This window comes from Malaclemys terrapin, chromosome 1, assembly GCF_027887155.1.
Source record: "Malaclemys terrapin pileata isolate rMalTer1 chromosome 1, rMalTer1.hap1, whole genome shotgun sequence".
Lineage (NCBI taxonomy): Eukaryota > Metazoa > Chordata > Testudines > Emydidae > Malaclemys > Malaclemys terrapin.
In genome coordinates, this window is record NC_071505.1 from 124007822 (window position 1) to 124030860 (window position 23039).

Genomic DNA, 23039 nt, shown 5'->3' on the forward strand with positions numbered 1-23039 from the left:
ATGCTAACAGAGCTGAACAACTGTGAATATACAAATATCTAGAACAAGAGCAATGGAAACACAATTACTATTCAGATCTTAATTTTTTTTTAAATTAAATTCTCATGTAAAGCATGTACTATGTCTCTTAAACCATTTTCCAGGTTTTTGTTACACTGGTTTTGCTGGCCAATTCTCTTGAAAGAAAGAAATCATCTCTGTATATTTCCCCAGAATGTGGGCTCTAGGCTAATTGTTGTGTGATGGTTAGTATGCCTTGTAGGAGTTTGAGGTCTGTAGCTAACCCCCAGCTCTCACACATTGGCACTACTTTAATTTATTTAGGGTTTATATTATGGTAGTGCCTTGAAGCCACATCTCAGATTACACACACAGTCTCTGCCCTTGAAGACCTTACAGTCTAAATATAGACCACAGACAAAATGTGGGAGAAATTATGTATTTTTATTCTGATTTTACAGAACTGAGACAGACACACTAGGGACTGCTGTACACACAAAGTTGCACCAATCAATTAAGGTGTTATTTTAAACTGATTGAGTTAACTGGTGCAACTTCGTGCATGGACACTCATATTTTTATATTTGTTTGAAAATTGGGATAACGATTCTGACCTTTTCTGTTAAATTGCTTTGAGATCTTCTGTTGAAAAGCTCTATATAAGAGGTAGGTGGTGGTCTCATTATTACTTATTATTATTGTGTCAGTTTACCAATATAGAGTGTACACACAAAAGTTTGCACCAGTTTAACTAAACTGGTGTATATTTGGCTGTAGACAATGCCTGAGTAAATTAGATGCCAATAAACATTTAAGAGAAATGAGTGCATTTCAATCCTGGCATTACTCCTTTGCTATGATCTACTGCGAGGAAGAATATGCCATTTTGGGATTAAGGTCACAGCCGAGCCGTGGAACTCCGAGGTTCTGAGGAGAGCTGGTCGAAAACCAGAATTTCCATCCATTTTCTATCAAAATTCTGATATTTTGACATCTATTTTTATCCTGAATCAGGGTGAATATCTGAAATATCAAAACTTTTCATGGAATTAAAAGCTCAGGAAAATTTCACTACCATCCCTAACTTCATCAATGAGTTTCAACCCATTATTTTGTAACTAAAGCATCGGTCAGTTGAATTAAATCAAACTATATGCTTAGGAGTTAAAGCGGACAGGGGAGATATTCTTTGTAGCATGCATACATGGCTCCCTTTATTGTGAGTTATTTGTACAGCCACCTCAAACTAGTGAATACCAATAAGTCCTAAATTTTGTATCTTCTTGCTCTCCATCACAGTCTTAGTAGTCCCAGTTCAATCATATTGGTCAAAGGGTTGCCACTAGGGCTGGCCGATACGAATTCCATTTTAGTGAAAAATGTCAAGGTTTCTAAATTTGTTTTCATTCTACATCAGAATGAAACCAAGATCTTTCAAAATTTTCATAAGAATAACATGAGAGTCCCTGTACCCCCTCAGAAGAGCCACTAGCCCAGGGCGTGAGTGTCAGAAACCAAGTTGGGGATGGTCAGGCCTAGTGGTCAGAGTTGTGGCAATTGGGACTAGTAGTTGGAGCCAGGGGGTCAGAGCTGGAATCAAGAATCAGAGCAGGAGTGAGGCTGGAGCAGGCTAAGGCTTGTGGAGTCTGTTAGCACTATCAGGTGGGGAAGAGTCCCTAGCCATGAAGTGATGTTGAGCAAACAGATCTGCTGTTTCCCCTTTGAGAGTTATATACCTGCCCTGAGAGTCACCAGACTGGCTCTGGGCTTGTGGACTGGCTGGAGCCTAACACAGGAATGATTCATCACCCTGTGTGGCTTAATCAGGCTCTAGTTTGGGGATGACGCATCACCTCCCATTAGGGCACTCATCTGGGATACGGGAAAACCAGGTTCAAGGCCCTGCTCTGCCCGGGCTAACCACTAGGCCAAATCAGGCAGAGCAGAGCCTTCAACCTGGGCCGTAGGAGAGTGCTCTAAGCAGTGGGTTACTGGCTATTCTGTGGTGGGTCACTCTCTTCCATCCTGGAGCTGAGGAACCTTTTGTTTCAGCAAAAAAGTTTCAGTTTTGACGAACTGGCATTTTGTGACAAAAAAATGTTTGTTAAAAAATTCCTGACCAGCCCTAGTTGCAATGTTCCTACTCTGCTACCACCTTTTCTAGCCGAGCTCTAGCCTGCCTGTTCTTACCGCAGGCCCTCCTTTTCATTCTTATTTCCACCTATTCAGACACCTTTCTGCCTGCTGGCAGGGAGCTGCATCTCCTTTCCTAGGCCAGCCAACCCAGCTGAAGCTGCTCAGTCTAGGTCTGGTTCTTCTACCAACCCCATCATCTTGTTATCTGACCTATCCAGCTGTTTCTCTACCCCCACTGTTGCTGCTTCCCTGTCTGCCTGGCTCTCCAAAACCATGTCCCCAGAACTGTGCACTGTACACTTGGGACTTGTCAGTTCATTGTCATCCCAGTCTTTGTTATCCGTGCCTCGTGGTTGTGATCAGAAACTATGCCCTTAATGATTATTAGATATGATCTTCAAATATCCTTGTTTGTCTATATTCTACTTTTTAATAGATCATGGTGCTTGAAATAAGGCACCATCTTACGTAGAAATCTTTCTACTAGGTCTTCATTCCTCTTCAAGTATGAAATTGATATAATTGCAGTAAAAAGCAGCATTCTGTAGTTCTTTCATTCAAATTATGCGAAGCCAGTAGTCTCCCTTTACAGAATCTGGGGCATACAGGCCATACATTGTATATATATCTGAGTTGATTACATAGATAAACACAAGTTGCCCTGTAATTACTTTGGATATCAACAAAGTTACTATGGACCTTTGTTACTGTGATGCTGCTACAAAATTAACATGCCTCCATTGTTTTAGGCAACTTGCCTTTTATGTGAAAGGAGGCCAAGAAAACACTCTCAATTGTGTTAATGCTTTGTAAAGGCTGGGGATAGAATTTTCAAAGGTACTTGGCACTGGTTAACACCATCCCCAATGGTTAAAACTCTCACTGACTTCAGTGTTTTTGACAATCCTACCTGGGGTACATAAATTAAAGCTGCCATTATCATTTTAAACACCCATCCTGCAGCATATCACCATGCCCTATGTGCTAATGAGAAATGTCAAAAAATAATAAAGGATCTATGACAGGATAAGGTACTCATGCATAAACAAATAAAATAAAATGCTAGAATAGTGCCTGGTATTTATCAATGATTTATGTAATATGCAGAAATCCTATGTAAACAGGATAAAATCAAAGACATATTTCTTTACAGACAGCATGTCCCCTCCCTCCAAAGAGACAGTATCAGGGCTGAAAAGGCTAAACATATTAAATTCAGACCTAACAGGTTTGTTTTGGTTTGAGGCTAGATGTTTGTGTGACATATAAAATCTATCCTCAAACCAAAACAAAGCTGAACCATTTTTATGAACAGTCAAGGTATAACATTAATGTTGCAAAGTAAAATTCTCAAAAGCCAGTAAATATGAACATTATGGCAGAGGTACGAACTTAACTCTATCCCCTGTGCATATGCATATGAAATAGTCTTTATTAATATGACATGCTGTTTCTGAGATAGATGATAATATATTTTTTCCTACAATGTAGGTCGACATGTGTATTTGGGATAACTTATGATCATGTAATTAAAGGTTATCAGCATGCCTGAACAATGTGCAGAGTAAAGGTTCTAAATTCAACCCTATTTGCCCACATTTCCTGCCTTTAGATTATTTATTTGACTCTGCCACTATCTGTGTAAACTTGAGTAAGTCACTCAACCTCTTTGTGCCTCAGTTTCTCCATCTCTAAAATAGGGATAATGCTTATCTAACTTCATAAAGCACATTAAGAAATATGAATGAAAATCATTATATAAGAGCTAGTTGTTATTATTCATCCTCAATCAATCCATTCCAAGTTTCAAATGTATTTGAATGTATTTGCTGTATTCCTCATGACAGAAGTGCAGTTAGAGTATTTTAAAATGGGATGGATGTCGTTTTACTCCGTTACAGAAATAAGAAAAAAATGTATGGGATTCTGCTTAAACTTCCCCAGAGTAAATCACCTTCAGACAGAATTACAAACATGAAAAATTTCAGAAAACTGGTGAGTTTCTGAAAGTTATGAGCCTGTGAAAAGTACTTCTTTTAATTGGAACTCCTTTGTAAACTTAACTATAGCAGCAGAAGAATATGAACAGGCAGAGTGTGAGGATAACATGATCCATACACATAGACACACATCCTCTTTTGTCCAATGTGAAAATACACATGATACAACCTTACTTTCTAGGTCTGTAGTAGGTGGATCATTTGGCAGAATTGTTTGATTTATATGGTTTCAGAATTAAAATAGTAAAGAAAATGATTATTAAAGTTGAGTGTCAAATGTTGAATCTGTTTATCTTGTCTGTGTCCCATTAGTGTTACTTTCCTAAATGAAATAGTATTGCTCTTCTTGTTTTAGCTTCCTGTCACCAAATGCACAGCTAAGGGGGAGGGATAGCTCAGTGGTTTGAGCATTGGCCTACTAAACCCAGGATTGTGAGCTCAATCCTTGAGGGGGCCATTTAGGGATCGGGGGCAAAAATTGGGGATTGGTCCTGGTTTGAGCAGTGGGTTGGACTAGATGACCTCCTGGAGTCCCTTCCAACCCTGATATTCTATGATTCTATGTTTAAGTTGCACAGTGCTTTTGTTTCAGCTCTTAGTGTTACTTATGGTACCGTTAGTTTTGTAGGCACTTGGGTTTGATGAAGTTTTAACCCATTCATCCCCTCGCCCAGCTCACATAAAATAAATTTCTGGAAGAAACATTACCTGCTGACAAGAGCAATAAGAACACAACCATCAGCACATTCAAGGACTGTTGACCACAACTTGTCATCGTTTTGTTTTCATTGATCCATTAGAGAATTACCTGTTTAATAAGATGCAATATCATAGTTAGGTGTCAATATCATCTCACCTTTATCTGCTTAAATCTGTACTTGCAACACAGCTTTGCAATAGAGAAAATGGTTTAGAGCAGTAGCTCCAACCTTTTTATGCCCAAGATCAATTTTTGAATCTAAGGGCAACCCAGGATCTACCCCGCCCCTTCCCTGAGGCCCCACCCCTTCCCCAAAGCCCTGCCCCACTCACTCGATCCCCACTTCTCTCTGTTGCTTGCTCTTCCCCACCCTCATTCACTCTCACTTGGGCTGGGGTAGGGGCTGGTGTTGGGGAGGGGGTGCGGGCTCTGGGCTGAGCCTGGGGCAGGGCGGGGCTCCGGGCTGGGTACAGGGGTGCTGGCTCTGGAAGGGGGATCAGGGCTTGGGTGCAGGAGGGGGTTTGGGGTGCTGACTCAGGGAGGGGGCACAGGGTGGGCCTTGCGGTGTGGGAGGGGGTTCAGGGTGCAGGAGGAGGTATGGGGTGCTGGCTCTGTGAGGGGGCTCAGGGATGGGGTGCGGCCTCGCGCTGAGCAGCACTTACCTCTGGTGGCTCCCAGTAGGCGGCAGGTGCAGCGAGGCTAAGGCAGGCTCCCTGCCTACCCCGGCACCACATTGCTCCCAAAAGGGGCCAACACACCCCTGCAGCCCTGGAGGGAAGGAGGGGCAGAGGGCACATGGCTCCATGCATTGCCCCTCTCTGCAAGCACCGCCCCACAGCTCTCCTGGCCAATGGGAGTTGTGGGGGCGGTGCTTGCAGGCAGGAGCAGCGTGCAGAGGAAGACCCCGGCTCCCCCCGCCCCCGGGGCCACAGGGCTGCGCTGGCCACTTCCGGGAGTGGCATGGGGCCGGGGTAGGCAGGGAGTCTGCCTTAGTGGCAGCCACACTACACTGCTAGAGATCGTGATCGACTGGGAGATCCTCTAGAATCAACCAGTCGATCATGATTGACCGGTTGGTGACCACTGGTTTAGAGTAATACAATGGGAAAACAAAACTGTCTTATTCCCACTACAACCGTTGCATGGAAAAACACATTTCCCATAAGAAAATTTAAAATATGCTATCCTTTTATTTAGCTACATTAAACACTGTGAGTTATATATACCCTTTATATTCTACAGCACTAAGTAGAGGTGAGCCTAAGGGAGTACTTGGTTGGCTATTCACACCAAACTTTGTAATGTAAGAGACCATGCCTCAGGCAGTGGAATACTGTCAGCAAATTGGGCTATTTTACTATGTCTGGAAGAACTACGGGAGTTAAAATGAGTTAAAATAAATAGGGCTGTCAATTAGTCGCAGTTAACTCAAAAATTAATCGTGATTAATCGCACTGTTAAACAATAGAATACAAATTGAAATTTACTAAATATTGTATGTTTTTCTACACTTTCAAATATATTGATTTCTGTTACAACACAGAATACAAAGTGTACGGTGCTCACTTTATATTATGTTTTTATTACAAATATTTGCACTGTAAAACTGATAAAAGAAATAGTATTTTTCAATTCACCTCATACAAGCACTGCAGTGCAATCTCTTTATTGTGAAAGTGTAACTTACAAATGTAGATTTTTTTTGTTACATAACTGCACTCAAAGACAAAACAATGTAAAACTTTAAAACCTACAAGTCCACTCAGTCCTACTTCTTGTTCAGATAATCACTAAGACAAACAAGTTTGTTTACATTTACGGGAGATACTGCTGCCTGCTTCTTATTTACAGTGTCACCTGAAAGTGAGAACAGGAGTTTGCAGAGCACTTTTGTAGCCGGTGTTGCAAGGTATTTACATGCCAGATATGCTAAACATTTTTATGCCCCTTCATGCTTTGGCCACCATTCAGAGGACATGCTTCCATGCTGATGATGCTCATTAAAAAAATAGTGCATTAATTAAATTTGTGACTAAACTCCTTGGGGGAGAATTGTATGTCTCCTGTTCTGTTTTACCCACATTCTGCCATATATTTCATGTTATAGCAGTCTCGGATGATGACCCAGCACATGTTGTTCATTTTAAGAACACTTTCACAGCAGATTTGACAAAGCACAAAGGTACCAATGTGAGATTTCTAAAAATAGCTACAGCACTCAACCCAAGGGTTAAGAATCTGAAGTACCTTCCAAAATCTGATCAGGATGGGGTACGGAGCATGCTCTCAGAAGTCTTAAAAAAGCAACCCTCCAATGCGGAAACTACAGAACCCGAACCACCAAAAAAATGAAAATCAACCTGCTGGTGGCATCTGACTCAGATGATGAGAATGAACTTACGTCAGTCTGCTCTGCTTTGGATCATTATCGAGCAAAACTCGTCATCAGCATGGATGCATGTCCTTGGGAATGGTGATTGAGGCATGAAGGGACATATGAATCTTTAGCGCATCTGTCACGTAAATATCTTGCGATGCCGGCTACAACAGTGCCATACAAACTCCTGTTCTCACTTTCAGGTGACCTGGTAAACAAGAAGTGGGCAACATTATCTCCTGCAAATTGTAACCAAACTAGTTTGACTGAGCGATTGGCTGAAGTAGGACTGAGTGGACTTGTAGGCTCTAAAGTTTTACATTGTTTTATTTTTGAATGAAGTTTTTTTGTACATAATTCTACATTGGTAATTTCAACTTTCACGATAAAGAGATTCACTACAGTACTTGTATTAGATGAATATATTTCTTTTGGTTTTTACTGTGAAAATATTTTTAATAAAAAAAAATATAAAGTGAATACTGTACACTTTGTATTCTGTGTTGTAATTGAAATCAATATATTTGAAAATATAGAAAATATCCAAAAAATTTAAATAAATGGTATTCTATTATTGTTTAAGATTAATTTTTTTAATTCCTTGACAGCCCTAAAAATAAATCAATCATTTTTACATTTAAATACTTATACGCAACACGTAGGTTCATCCCATTAGAACAGTGGTTCTTAACCTTTTTTCATTTGCGGACCCCTAAAAAAGTTTGAATGGCAGTACAGACCCCGTTGGAAATTTTAGACATAGTCTACGGAGTACAGGTTGAAAACCCAATACATTAGAAGATGCAGTAGTTCACAAAGTGGGTTAGACAACAGAGCTAGTCGGAAAAATTTTAACGAAATATTTTTTTATCAGAATTTGCCGATTTGTGGAAATTGAAATGTCCATTGACTCTGATGGAGCTCTGCTTGATTGCCTGCAAGCTCGTTCACCTACCCAGTTCCTTGGCAGTCCACCTGGCAGCCGCCATAAAAAGGCTGCTTTAATTTATGTCTAAGGCTGGTCCAGCCCAGCCCAGACCCAAGATTGGGGGAGTGAAAAGTTATCTTAAATCCATGTTTGTTCTACCCCATCAATTGTGCTGAGCATTCTTTAAAAAGAACAGGAGTACTTGTGGCACCTTAGAGACTAACAAATTTATTTGAGCATAAGCTTTCGTGGGCTAAAGCGTATGCTCAAATAAATGTGTTAGTCTCTAAGGTGCCACAAGTACTCCTATTCTTTCTGTGGATACAGACTAACACGGCTGCAACTCTGAAATCTGAGCATTCTTTGACTGTCATTGAGGATCTGCCTCAAAGTGAATTTTGCCATTTATGTCAATGGGAGTAGACCCTATGCCTGGTACCTAGAGTGCTGCAGTACACCCTCTCCTGTCTTCTGTGGCAGTACATCTGAAGTTAGTACTACATTAGCTGTGACACCAAAGGGCATGAAGAGAAGAAATTCTTTTATTGCTTATTCACCAATGTTAGTAGCCTGGATAATAAACAATAGGAACTGGAATTGCTCAGTTGTGAGCATAAATTTTATCTAGCTGGTATTACTGGAACATGATGGGATGATTGGCATGACTAGAATGTTAAAAATCAATGGGTTAAATCTATTTTGGAAGGATGGAGTGGAGAAACGGAGAGAGGGGAGTGTCATACTATGTCAAAAAAAATTACTACTTATCACCGACAACTCAAAAGCAAATGTTCTTGAATGCGGATAGATAAATGTTCTAATAGATAAAGCACAAGATGGGGAACTAGTTGGTGTCTTCTACAGACCACCAAATCTCTCTCACACATGGTCACATGCAAAAGGGGACTTCAACTTGGGTGACCTAAGATGGAGGTCTCATGTTGCCAGTATTAAAAAAACAACTTTGGAATTTCAAATACTTATATATGACAATTTCCTAACTCAAAAAAAATCTAACATGGTGGGATTTTATATTAGACCTCATCTTGACAGATAAAGAGGAACTGGTCAGAGAACTAAAATTAGAGGTAATTTAGATACAAGTGATTTATGATTTGATTATGTTTGTTATGTGCAAATAGAATAAAATCCAGATCAATTTTATATATAAGTTAGGAAATTGTCCTAACTATGAGTTAGGAAATTGTCATATATAATTGTTTGAAATTGCTTTCAAAGGGCCAATTTTACTAACCTGAAATCAATTATAAGTCAAATCTGCTGGGAGAAAGAATTTAACCAGAAAAATGCAAACAATAACTGGGTACTTATTAAGAACATTTTACTATATACCCCAAAAGCCACAAATGAGAAAGAAGGCCAGATTGGTTAATGAACCAGCCTGGCTTAGAGAAGAAGTAAAAGCTGCTATAAAAATGCAAAAATATTAGAAGAAAGGGGAAGTTGATAGTAACAAATATAACACAGGAATTGTAGAAAATTGATTAAGGAAGTAAAAAGATTTAAGGAGAGTTAAGGAAAATCAGGAGTTTTTAAAGTATATCAGGAACAAAAGGAATCCTAACAAATGGATTTGATCCATTACACGATTGAAATGGTAGAACTGTCAATAATAATTCAAATGAGGCAGAAGTGTTCAATAAATATTTCTGTTCTGTATTTGGGAAAAAGCCAGATGATGTAGCCATATCATTCTTATCCATTCCAACAGTAACTAAGGATGATGTTAAACACCAGTTACAAAAGCTAGACATTTTTAAAATTAGCAGGTCCAGATAACTTGTATCCGAGAGTTTTAAAAGAGCTAATCAAGAGTTCTGTGGAATATTAACGTTGATTTTCAGTAAGTGTTGGAACACTGGGAAAGTTCCAGAGGACTGGAAAAAGGCTCATGTGCCAAGGGTAAGCAGAACGACCCGGGTAATTATAGGCCTTTCAGTCTGACATCGATCACAGGCAAGATAACAGAGTGGCTGATTTGGGACTCTATTATCAAAGAAAAAGGAGGGTAATAAAACTAAAGCCAATCAACATGGGTTTATGGAAAATAAACCCTGTCAAACTAACTTGATTTTATCATGAGATTACAAATTTGGTTGATAAAGGTAACAGTGTTAATGTGATATACTTACAATGCTGTAAGGTATTTGACTTGCTAATTCATGACATTTTGATTAAGAAACTAGAATGATACAAAATCAACTTATGGCACACATTAAATGGACAGATCTACAGATGTAACCAAACAAGGCATCATCATTGAGCAGGTGTGTTTTTAGTGGGGTCCAAAGGGGACCTGTTTTTGTTGCTATTCTATTTAACATTTTTATCAATGACCTAGAAGAAATAAAATCACAACTGATAAATTTTACAGATGACATAAAGATTGAGGGAGTGGTAAATAATGAAGAGGGCATGTCACTGCTACAGAGGGATTTGGATTGCTTGGTAAACTGGGCACAAGCAAACAATATGCATTTCAACAAGATCAAATGTAAAGTCATAAATCTAGGAAAAAAGAATGTAGGCCATACTTACAGCATGAGAGACTCTATGCTGGGAAGCAGTAACTCAAAGAGATTTGCAGGTATGGGTGGATAATCAGCTGAACATGAGCTCTAGTGCAATGTTGTGGCCAAAATGGCTAATGCGATCCTTGGATGTATGAACAGGGGAATATCAAGCAGGTATGTGGCACTGGTGTGACTGCTATTGGAATAGTATGTCCATTTCTTGTGTCCACAATTCAAGAAGAATGTTGATAGATTGCAGAGAAGAGAAGAGCCATGACAATGATTAAAAGATTGGGAAACATGGCTTATATTAAAAGATTGAGGGAGCTGTTGTATTAGTTTAGATCAGTGATCACCAACCTGTAGATCGCGATCGACTGGTGGATCCTGGAGCCTCTGCCTGTCGATCACAATCTCTGGCAGCTAAATGTCTGGTGGTGCAGTGGGGCTAAGGCAGGCTCCCTGCCTGCCCCAGCCCCAGCCCCATGCTGCTCCTGAAAGCAGCCAGCACGCCTCCACGGTCGGCAGGGGTATCAGCGCTCTGCTCTTGCCTGCAAGCACCACCCCTGCAGCTCCCATTGGCCGCAGTTCCCCATTCCCGGCCAATGGGAGCTGAGGGGGCAGTGCCTGTAGGCAGGAGCAGCACGCAGAGCCATATGTCCCCACCCAGGGGCTGCTGGGGTGTGTTGGCTGTTTCCGGGAGTGGCGTGGGGCCGGGGCAGGCAGGGAGCCTGCCTTAGCACCGCTGTGCTGTTGCCCAGCAACTGCCTGAGGTAAGTGCTGCCCAGCAGGAGCCCGCACCACAACCCCTAACCCTGAGCCCCTTCCTGGACCCAGCACCCCCCCCCTCCTGCACCCCAACACTGTGCCCCAGCCCGGAGCCCCCTCCTGCACCCAAACTCCCTCCCAGAGCTTGCATCCCTCACCTCCTCCTTCACTCCAACCCCCTGCTTGAGGCTCAGCCTGGAGCCCCTTCCCACACTCCGAACCCCTCGTCCCCAACCCAGAGCCAACACTCCCTCCCCAACCCCTGCCCCAACCTGGTGAAAGTGAGTGAGAGTGGGGGAGAACGAGCAACAGAGGGAGGGGGGATAGAGTGAGTGGGGCAGGGCTTTGGGGAAGAGGCGGGGTAGATCCTGGGTTGCACTTACATTCAAAAAGTGATGTTCTGTGTAAAAAGGTTGGAGACCACTGAATTAGATGGAATATATGGGCCAAAGATTTTAATATAATCCAGTCACTGTCTGACATTTAACAGTGTATACCAAACCCCAGACCTTAAGAGACCTCAGCATGCTTAGTACCATGGCACACACCTCATTAAACATCCTTTTCACTTTTTATTAAAGATAAAGAAAAGAAGGAAAAACTGTTAGATTTGAGATGTAAAATATGACATAAGTCTTTTGTTTTAACAACATCCCTTGACCCCTTTCCTTTTAGCTGGAGAGAGTTTTCAGAACCACCCCCCCTCTTTTTAAGACAGTTTCTTAGATGGTATCAAAGACAGCAATAACTGTCCTTTTGGGGAAAAGAGGGCCACTTAGGGATCTGGGACAAAATCAGTACTTGGTCCTGCTAGTGAAGGCAGGGGGTTGGACTTGATGACTTTTCAGGGTCCCTTCCAGTGCTAGGAGATAGGTATATCTCCATATAAAAAAAAAAAGTGTGTCATGATAAGCTGGAGCCGTTATTGTTAAAGTCTGATCCCATTTCATCTCAGGTGGTGTTTGGGTAGGAGTGGTGATGTCAGCTGGATCCCTGTCTCTGGCCTGCTCTGGTCAGGACATCCCTCAGGATCAGGAGGATTAAGGCTTGGGGTCCCAAGAAATGGTGGGGTGGTAGCGATGATGGCGAAGCTCGCTCCAGTAGCCTCCATCCTGTTCTTTTTTCTCCCCCTCCCCCGAAGGCTCTTTCTTTAAGGACCCACAAAAAGCACAGTGGGTGGAATAGCCCATCCCCTCATTATTTTGCCTATCTATTAGGTCTAGTTGCCGACACACCTATTTTGGTTCACTGATTTCTGGACCCATATTTTGTGTTTACCAAGCATGATCTTAACACATTCCTTGAGTTATATCAGTAGCCTTTGTGTTTAGACTAATTCAGTCTTTGTCTCCTTTTTGTGCCTTTTCCCATCAACATGTGTTATTATAGTTATTGTGACATTTTATGAACTTTCACATACTTTTTACAGCTGAGCTCACAATTAAAGTAAATTGATAGGCCCAATTATTAGTCTTCTCATCCTAAGAAAGCTTAAGAAAGAGAAGGTTAAAGGGTGCCTTGATCAAAGTAGCTACAAAGAAAACAGAAATTTGAGAATAGAGGGCTTTTCAGACTAGCTGAGAAAGGTAAAACAAGACCCAGTGGCTTGAAGTTGAATTTAAACCAATTCAGACTAGAAACATTTTTAACAGTGAGGGTAATTAATCACTGGAATAATTTACCAAAAGTTTTGATGGATTCTCCGTCACTGGGAATTATCAAATCAAAATTGTATGTTTTTTTCCTGAAAGAGACGTTCTAGTTCAAACTGTAATCAATTCAGGGAAGTCCTATCGCCTGTGTTATACAAGTCAAGCAAGATGATTACACTAGTCTCTTCTGGATTTATAATCTATCAATCTATGAATCAATATTGCCAGCTCTTGCAATTGTATCGTTGTGACACTCTATACCTCAAAGTAGCACCCTGGAACCCCACATTCACCACTGTGATATGATACAGTTTGTACAAAGTATACCTTGTGAGGTATCATTTTAAAAGTCTTGATCAGTTGAACATTAATATCCTGTTGGATTGTATGTGCTATCATTATGTTATGAAGTTATGAAGTATTGCTATATGTGTTACTGAAATATGTTGTGAGTTTGGGAAACACCCCACAGCTATCCTTTCAGTTGCAACAAAGGAGAGCCAGACAGGCGTTGATGGCCCATCAAAAAGAATCCACTCTCCCAGAGAGTGCACGTCAGCAATGGAGACTGCTTGGTCCCCATGTCACAGCGGGGATCTTTCTAGCAGCTGGAAGAAAGTATAAAAAGAGAGACAGTTCATTATCACTTGATCTCACTCCCCACTCCCTCCATCTCAATACCTGAAAGATCATCTGGACTACAAAGACTTGGAACAAGGGAGATTGGTCCCCGGCTGGAAGGGTGTTCAGTCTGAGCATTGAGAACTATAAGCTGCCTGTAACATCCAGCGGGGTCAGAGACTATTTGATTCAAATCTTGCTTAGTCTGTTAAAGTTAGAATTTAGACTGCAAATTTATTTTTGTTCCTTAGGTAACCAACTTTAATCTCCTCTACTTATAATCATTTAAAATCTATCTTTCTGAAGTTAATACATTTGTTTTATATTTTACCTAAAACAGTGTGGTTTTGGTTGAAGTGCTTGGGGAAATCTTAGCTCCGGTTAACAAGGGCACATCTACTACCCTATTGTCAGAATGGTGAACTTATTAATGAGCTTACACTGTCCAAGGGAACCTTGAGCAGTACGAGACGGTGTATTTCTGGGGTCCAAGGCTGGGGATTGGTGCCTCTCTGTATGATTCATAAGTGGCTCAAGGAGCAGTCATGTAATACAGCTGGTGTGGGGCTCCACATGTTGATGGCTGAGTGATCACAGTGTCTGGAGGGGTGTTGCTGCTTGTCACTGGCATAGCTTTGTGAGAGACAACCCAGGCAAGAGAGTTAAGGATACACAGTGGTCCCACAGTTCCAGGTTGTACCTGGGGATCCCCAGCACAATCATAAGTCTTAATTGTTCCCTTAAGCCCCTGCTCCTCAAATCAGAAACCAGAAGACAAGTAAAAAGAAACCCAAATGTATCACTTTTTAAAAATTTCATAATTTCTAGGCCAAGAGCATGATATTTTTAAGCCTGACTCATGACTTTTGAACACTTGGGTACTGCATTAGTACTAGATACTGGTGTCTGGATGCCACAGTGATAGGTGTGTGAAAAATGCCAAAGATAGATAAACAGATGCTAGTAGTATAGACTAGTACTATATATCGAAGACCAAGCATATGAAGGAATCAGGTTTTTTTGTTTAGAAAAACTGGGAACTGCATCTATTATATAATCCCTGATTGCAAAATAAAGGGAACATTCCTGACCTCTTCTTGCTTCTCCCTTTGTGCCTGCTGTTCTCTAGTGCTGGGTGAAACAGTCAGATTAAGTGCTGTGTAGCTCAGGGTGCTCCCTGAGCTATTTGGACAGGGCAGCAGGTAGAATAAGTGAAACATGAAGAGGTGAAATGTTTCCTAAGCTTTGGCCACAAAAGTGAAGTTGGAGATAGGAATGTTATAATTTGCAAGGCCGTAGCTGGAGAATTTTTTTATTATTAATAGTTAGACTGGACAGGGGGATTTAAAATGAGTTTGGAGTATTAAGCTTGGAGGGATGAGGAAAGCATTGTTTTATCAGTGTCAATAGCATGTGGCAAGTCCAGTGGGTGGGGCACAGGACTGGGTGGGAGCCAAGAGACCAGGGGTTCTCTTCCAAGCCCGGCCAATCAATGACCTTCTGCATAGCTTTGGGCAAGATGTTTCTCCCCTCTGTGGTTCAGGTTATGGAAATAATGGTACTCGCTCATCTTTGTAAAGTGGTTGAGAACCTTTGATGAAAAAGTATATTATTATTTTCATTAGTGAAAATGCAACCCAGAGAGATTGGGGAAAAAAGAGAATTCCAGAGGAGGGTCCTGTGATGATGTTGCTAATGAGCAGAGCAGCTATATAAGGTAGAAATAATGGGAAGACAGCTTTTCATTTTCACTGGCTGAGAGCTTCTGGTTGCACTGTAATCTGAACTCATTCTATAGCCTCTCTGAACCCTGGATCCCATAGTGTTTGATATTGTCAGCTCACTGTTCTGTGTTTTATTGTTTAATTGATGGAATTTGTTACCAGGCTTTAGTCAAATGAGTTGGTGCATTTTGGCTCTCACTGTGCTATTGTGTACACAACTTTGGTTGCCTATGCACCCTGTCTGCCTGCTTATCTAGGAGTCTTTCCTTGTGAGTCATTGGAAAGAAAGAGATCGCCAAAAGAAAGAACTGCTTCATGTGACAAGCAGTCTTGATGTAAAAACACATAAGCATCTCAGAGTACAGGAAGGAAAGATACTGCATCTTTAAACACAGTTAGGTAAATATAAGTTATAATTATATTTTATAATTACATATATAAAAAAAAAAAACTAAGAGCAAGACAAACCTGAAGATTGAGTAGAAGAATTTACAAAATATAACAACAGTGTCAAACAAGTTCAAGTCACCGCCACGGCTGGATATTTTATTCATCTTAAAAGCATATTATATGACAGTGTATGGATAGCACTTTAACATTGATTTGCACTTTACTGTTGGCTATTATTTGTACTGTTACTATCCAGTGGCTCTATTAGGGATGAGGGTCTTATTGTGCCTGGCCTGCTCATGTGTTAGTGGGAGTAGGAGTAATAATAAATAAAATAAAATATAATAAATAATAACAATAACAACAATAATAATAAATATAGTCCCTGCCCCAAAGAGATTACAGTTTTAGGCCTTATTTACAGAGATCTTCTAGTGTTGTAATTGATATAAAAGTGCTTAGATTTGCATAGCTTATGCTGGTTCTCCCGACCACTGTAAGTATAGCTACACCTACAGTAGGGCTTTTACAAGCATAAGTGGTGCCAGTAAAAAATACCCCATACCTCTAACTGACATAGCTATGCCGGTAATACTAGTGATATACTAACTCTAGTGGCTTAATACCAACATAACTTGTATCGACCAAAATTTGTAATGCAGACATGGCCTTAATCTTATAAATAACTCTCTCATTTCCCTTTACTATTTAATACATCTTCATATAGTTTATTTTAGGATCTGCTACAAACATTGTCCTTGGTGTGCAATCTAAGGTGTAATTGATCTGGAGTAAGTGACTGGTCCTTTGGGACTAGGAGTAACCTGAATATTGCTGTGATTCTTGGTCATAAGGGCTATCAGCCACAGAGATACACTCATCTGGGCAGAAAGACAATCTGGAGTTCCAAAGGGACTGGCTGTGATTCCATTTAAGGCTGTTAAGGTGCCTTAGGAGTTTGTACTTGGTGCAGTTGGTTGGTGAAATCTGCATTTAGAACGCATGACCAATTTGGGGTTTGTACCCCGTTTTTTTAATAGTCTCCCCTGAGGTTGGTACTTGCTCTCTTGTGCCACCGTTGGGAACGTCACAGTCACACCCATAAGTAATAAAGTTGTTGTTGTCAATAATAATGGCTAGAGACAGCTGTTAAAGTAGACTGCCACAGGAAGGGAGCTTTGAGGGAGCACTGCAAGCTCATGCCAGGGACAGGAAAGGAACATCCCCTCAGCATATAGCAGAAGTGGGGAAGCTACATTTCCTCTCAGACCCCCCCTTTTGTGCTAGCCCCCGTTATTGATCAATATGTCAGATCGCTAAAGAAGGTAACCTGGCTTTTGACTGGCTAAGCAGCTGCAATATTCTTAAAGAATATAAAAAGCTGATTTTAAGAAACTGACCAGCTGGAGTCCTCGAGTCTGCTTCCCTGCAGCCACACCAGCTTATAGGTTTTTAAATTGAAAAGCTAAATTTGGAGCACAGTGAACTCTCTCAACATCAACTCCTTATTAAAAATTAAGAGTTACAATTCTGCATGACCGAGGGAAGCGCTACTGAAACCTTTGTCCACCAGTCTCGAGCTGAAAACCTCGGGGGGAGGGAGGGAGAAAGGCAAAGAGTTAGAGGAGTCAGAGAACAGCAGGTGTGGAGGATGTAGAACAGCAGGACATGAGGGAGGGAGAGCAGCTTAGCTCCACTCTATATGTCTGTGTTTTAGGAAATAAAGGACTATGTAAAACAAAGCTATGCTGCTGATGGCATCACAGGCCTGAGGCTTTGTTCCTGAGCCTTTCAATGAACAGTCATTTATAAAGTCTCTTCTTTTGTGTATAACTCAGAATTCTTGAAAAATACCACATAGACCAATGGGCAAATGAGATTGTATCTATTTAATAAGACTAGTAATTCCTAGCACAACATTTTGAAGAGATACTGGTCCCAGTCTTGCAATTGGCTGTGCACAGGCAGATTCCTGCACCCTGGTGGAGCCCTAGTATCTTCAAAGGGTCTCTACACAGGTGCAAGGAGTCTGGTAACAAAGATAACTGCAGGACTGAGACCACTATCAGTTTAAAAATTATATTCTTTATTTAGTGTGCTTGTATATGCATGTTCATACATATGCACACACTGTATATGCTATTATTATTTGTATTACAGTAACGGTAATCATGTAGTCATGGATCAGGACCCCTGATGTACTAGATACTTTACAAAAACATAACAAAGTAATGGTCCTTACCCAAAAACTTAATTATATATGATCATTATATTTATATAGACTACCAATAATCTGTATCTAGCTATATATTGCAACATTATGCTAGTGCATGAAAACCAAAAGTTTTGTTTATTTTTTAAAAAAATATTGCCCAATCTGAATTAAGTACAAAACCCCCTATATAAATAATGAAAAGTAAATCAAGTCCAGACCCTGCAAAGACCTATTCACATGCTCATCGTTCATCAGTAGTCCCACTGCATTCAATTTTTGTGTGTAACCCAGGTACTGATCTGAGGTGCCCATAGTTTAAAACTAGTCTTCCTATGTTAACACGTCCTCTGTTACGTATGGTAGAAAGTAAACAAGAACCATAATCCATCCTAAAATGCGAAGTTATGACCAGAAAGCAACTGACTGATGAGTTGCAAATCTAGGAGTGTGAGTGTCCTTGAACTGACAATAATGTTTTATGCTGGGAAAGAAAATATTATTTCTGAAAACACTGCTGTGCTTTTCTCCAAGCCAATATTTTGTTTCTAGTTATAAATCTACATCCTCCTAAACCCGAACTCACATTAGTATGCACTGACTGTAAGCACCTTATGGTTTGCAGATGGAAAGTGCACTATGAGTCATGCATAAAATAAACATGACCCAACCATGTATTTTATTCAGCTCCATTGCTTTATGCTATAGAAGTTTCCTCTCTATGGAGAAGTGCACCAATTTCCATATATTTTATAAAGGAGCTTAAATTTTGTGTTTTGATTATCACCTTAGATGACAAATAATAAAGATGAAGGGTGAAGTCCTGGCTCTTTTGAAGTCAATGGGAGTTTTGCCACTGTAGTCAATGGGGCCAGGATTTTACACTAAGTGTTCATATCTGTAGTAATAAACCACAACTACTCTTCTTTGGCTTGCTATAGGTGATATATCCATTAATACAACCTTTCGAAAGTGGCACTCTTAAAATCACCACCTTTACATCCTCCTGTTATAATATTTAGCACATATGTAGCACTTGAGATCTTCAAGTAATTGTACAAACACAAATTCATAGTATGTGAAGTAGAGGAGTATTGTACCCCTTATATATATGTGGGGAAACAGAAATATTACTAATAATTTGTATTGCAGTAGGGCCTAGAGGTCCCAAGTGAGATCAGGGCCTCATTGTGCCTCTGCCCTGTGCAATTTACAATCTAAATAGACAAGGCAAACAAAGGGTAGCAAAGAGGAAGTATTATCCCCATTTTACAGATTGGGAACTGAGGTCCAGAGAGATTAAGACGGCTGTCCAAGGTTACACAGGAAGTCTGTGACAGACCTGGGAGTTGGACCAAGATCTCTCAGGCCAAGTCCAGAGTCTTAAGTACAACACTGTCCTTCTGTTTAAAAGAAACATTCTACTCTGAAAAGTGACTATATAAAAATGAACAACAGACCTGCTTCCTGTGTGTATACAGTTATATAGACTTGCGTTAGTGCCTAAAATAATATTTTTATTATATATCTGCAGAACCAAAATACGAGAGAGAGCACATCTAGGTAACTTAGGATATGCCTACACTGCAATTAGATACCATCTGTCCCAGGCCAGCTGACTTTAGCTCGTGGGGCTCAGGCCCAGGGACTTGCGGTGTAGACGTTCGGGCTTGAGCTCTGGGACCCTATCACCTTGCAGGGTCCTAGAGCACAGGCTCCATCCTGAGCCTGGATGATTACACTGAAGTTAAACAGCCCCTTAACCTGACCTCTGTGAGCCTGAGTAGCTGGCATGGCTCAGCCGCGGGTTTTTAATTGCTGTGTAGACTACCCATAGTGGTGGACAGTACCCTGTCTGCACTATATGTAAAATCGCAAATTAAAGGGGACTATTCATTTATCATAACCGGATAGTATAGTGCTTTCCAAGCAAGTAAAATGTCAAAGAGGGAGATTTAAAAAGGGTGCCTAATGTCCATTAAGTTCCGGTGGGAGTTAGGTAACTGATCGCCATTTGTGTCTTTGAAAATATTCACCAAGGTCCCTGCCCCAAAGCGCTTAAATGTAAATGGGGAAAATTAACCTAGGCTGGGTCTAAATCAATACATCTGTTTCTTGCTTTATTACAAAGTTTTGATGAGTGAGGCTAGCCACACTTTAACACAGAAGCACAGATATTCCCATTTACCAATAGATATGTCTAACAGGATCCTCATTTGGCTTTGAAACACAAAGACAACAATGAACAAGGACATCACTCAGATATGTTAAAGACATTAAACAAGGCTAACAGTGCTTTAAGTAATGCTTTGATTTAAAAAAATAATGCTTTGTTTTTTGAAACTTGAATTGAGTAAGAATACTTCCTGTTCTTTGTTGTTAATACCACGCAATATATATTACCTAACTGAGGGCCTCTTACTGAACCTCTTACTCTCAGTGGTGAACAGTTACTCTCAAATGCCCTTAACTATCCAAATCCTTTTATTTTTTAAACAGATCTAACTTATTTTATTTTTATGTCAATTTTATGATCACGTACAAGAAAAAATATTAAGCAAAAAAGAAAGCTAAAATTAACTGGTGAAGACAGAGAAAGAATAAACAGTAAAGCTAACAAATGACAATACATTTGTTTTCACTAATCCTGTCAGTATTACCCCTTGCCTCAAGGGGCCACATGTGTGTGCAGATTATAGATTTTAAGTACAAGCTTATTTCAACCCTAATATCTCAGTGGATTTTCAAGCTCTGTTACCATCTACAGTATCTGCGGTCATGAAATTCTTTGACCTTATATCAAACAAAAACGTAATCCTTTTGGCAGCTATCACAGATGCCCATTCTCTGATGATTCTCTTTTAATTAACCATAAGGTTTTTTATGCCCACTATATAGTAGATCAATAAGTAAGTGCAGAGTCCCATACTCCAGACACTAAACTGTGTCTTAGTGAAGTAAATTACAAATTGTACTGAATTATGAGTTCAAAGATGGTTGGACTGGATTTAGTGATGTGGGAGACTTTTTGAATCAAGACTAGATCAAAGAGCATTAATGAAATGTTAGTGCAGGTCAGCAGGGTCCCCACAGACAGACAGTCCAAACAGGCAGGTTAGTGTGGGGTAAATTCACACCCCAGCTTGTTACAAACTAAATGCTCATGTAGACAAGCCCTTAGTCTGCCAAATCTAACCCTTGGCCTGCATGTGGCTCTTCAATTTCTCTCCTTTTCCCTTTCATCTCTAAGCTTACTGATTGTGTTGTCTGGTGTTCCTCTCCTCCAATTCCATTCAACACCTTCTCCAATCTAGTTTCTGCCTCTTGCATTCCATGAAAGGGTTCTTGTTGATGTCTTGTCCTTCTTTGGTTTCTGTGACTCAGTCCTCTCCTGGTTCTCCTCCCTCTCTGATTGTTCCTTACTTGTTTCTCAGGGTGACCAGCTAGCAAGTGTGAAAAATTGGGACGGGGGTGAGGGGTGATAGGTGCCCTATATAAGACAAAGCCCTGAATATCAAGACTGTCCCTATAAAATCGGGACATCTGGCCACCCTAGTCTGCATGCTTTTTTCTGTGTTTTTCACAGCTCTGTCATTGGATTTTTCACATGCTTTAATATGTGTTTTTGCAATTACGATGATGGCAGAGGTAGTGGAGTGTAGGGTGTAGCACGCTCATATTCATACAATGTTGCATCATTGTGAAAAAATATCATCTCATGCTGATGAAACATCACAAGGTAGAGCAGGGAAAGTAAGCTTTGCAGACTTTCAGTGTACTAGCAGTCGAGAGCTTTTAGAAAAGCTGAACATTTTTATTATTGAAGCCCTGATTGTTCTGATGATCTTTAGGTTATTTTTCATAATGAGATCACTTATGTTTGAGGTCTCTGTGTGATAAGATTGTACAGTTGCCTGAAAGGGTGAGGAAGAGAACTCCAAGTGTAGGCTGCATAGCATTTTCATTATGAATTAGGTATAATGAGTACAGCACAGTGAGATCTGTTCCTTTTCTGTTTTTGTCCTCATAGTTTTCTGCTAGCAATTTAGCTCCAAGGGTTATATCCTTCTCAGCCTGCCTAATGGGGTTTGAGAAGTCAATACATCCTTAGTATTGTAGCCACTATGGAATTAATTTATGCTGTAGCTGAAATACAACCTTTTAGCGTGATGTCAAAGAACCTTTGTAACTACAAAAATATGTTGTTGTTGTTTTAAACTCACAGCAAAACACAATGGTTTTAGAGTCCCTTAAGGGGCCAGGTTTTCAGCTAGTGTAGATCAACATAGCTCCATGGACATTAATAGAGCAACACCAATTTACATCAGCTGACGATCTGGCCCAAGAAATCCTATAGCTTATACTGCCACAGGTTTAAAGTAATGTGTTCTTGATTAATAATCTTATCCAGTTCTCATTTAAATCCATGAAAAAACTTCCAGTGATTTTAATGAAAATTTGATCAGGCCCTATGCATTTTTATAGGCCAACTAGCTACTCCCTGTATCCCAATATAAATTCTGAATTTTCAGACTTTTCTCTGCACTAGGTCACTGTGACCAAGAGTGTTGTACTTGCCTCAGATCCTAAGAGATGGAAAAGACCTTTTTGTTTGTTTTGTGGCAGTTTGTTATTCTTGATTATTTACATAAATCAATCAGGCCAGGTAGATTTTGCTCTAATTTTCAGGAAAAAAATTCTCTTCCAGTCTGAGACCAAGGGACAAATCCAATCTTGTTCACACTGTTCACCAGGAGTAATTCTGGTCAAGTAAATGAAGTAACACAGATGTAAAACCAGTGTGAATGAGATCAGAATGAGACTTCAAGAATGGAAATTGTCACTAAAAATGGTGAAAATTTAAGAAAGTTTTAAATAATGTGTTCTGATTAATTGGGAACAGAAAGTAACAATGCGATTCTGGACAGGAACTGCCATACATCAGATCCACCCAGTTCAGCTGCTTTAGAGGAAGATGCAAGAAATCCTAAAGTGAA

General features: G+C 40.3%; 1 protein-coding gene across 6 annotated transcripts in view; it reads right to left on the minus strand.

The window, feature by feature from the left end:
• Positions 1-23039, minus strand: part of SHISAL1 (shisa like 1) — a 294813-nt gene that overhangs the window by 61430 nt on the left and 210344 nt on the right. For 3 of the 6 annotated variants that reach the window (XM_054037973.1, XM_054037964.1, XM_054037956.1), the window contains 2 exons: positions 7238-7421; positions 4845-4944 (listed from right to left, as the gene is read on the minus strand). In XM_054037973.1, the coding sequence (XP_053893948.1) occupies positions 4845-4911 (67 nt within the window). In that variant the 5' untranslated portion in view covers positions 4912-4944; positions 7238-7421. The remainder of the gene's footprint in view (positions 1-4844; positions 4945-7237; positions 7422-23039) is intronic. The other 3 variants (XM_054037982.1, XM_054038000.1, XM_054037992.1) reach the window with 1 other exon arrangement.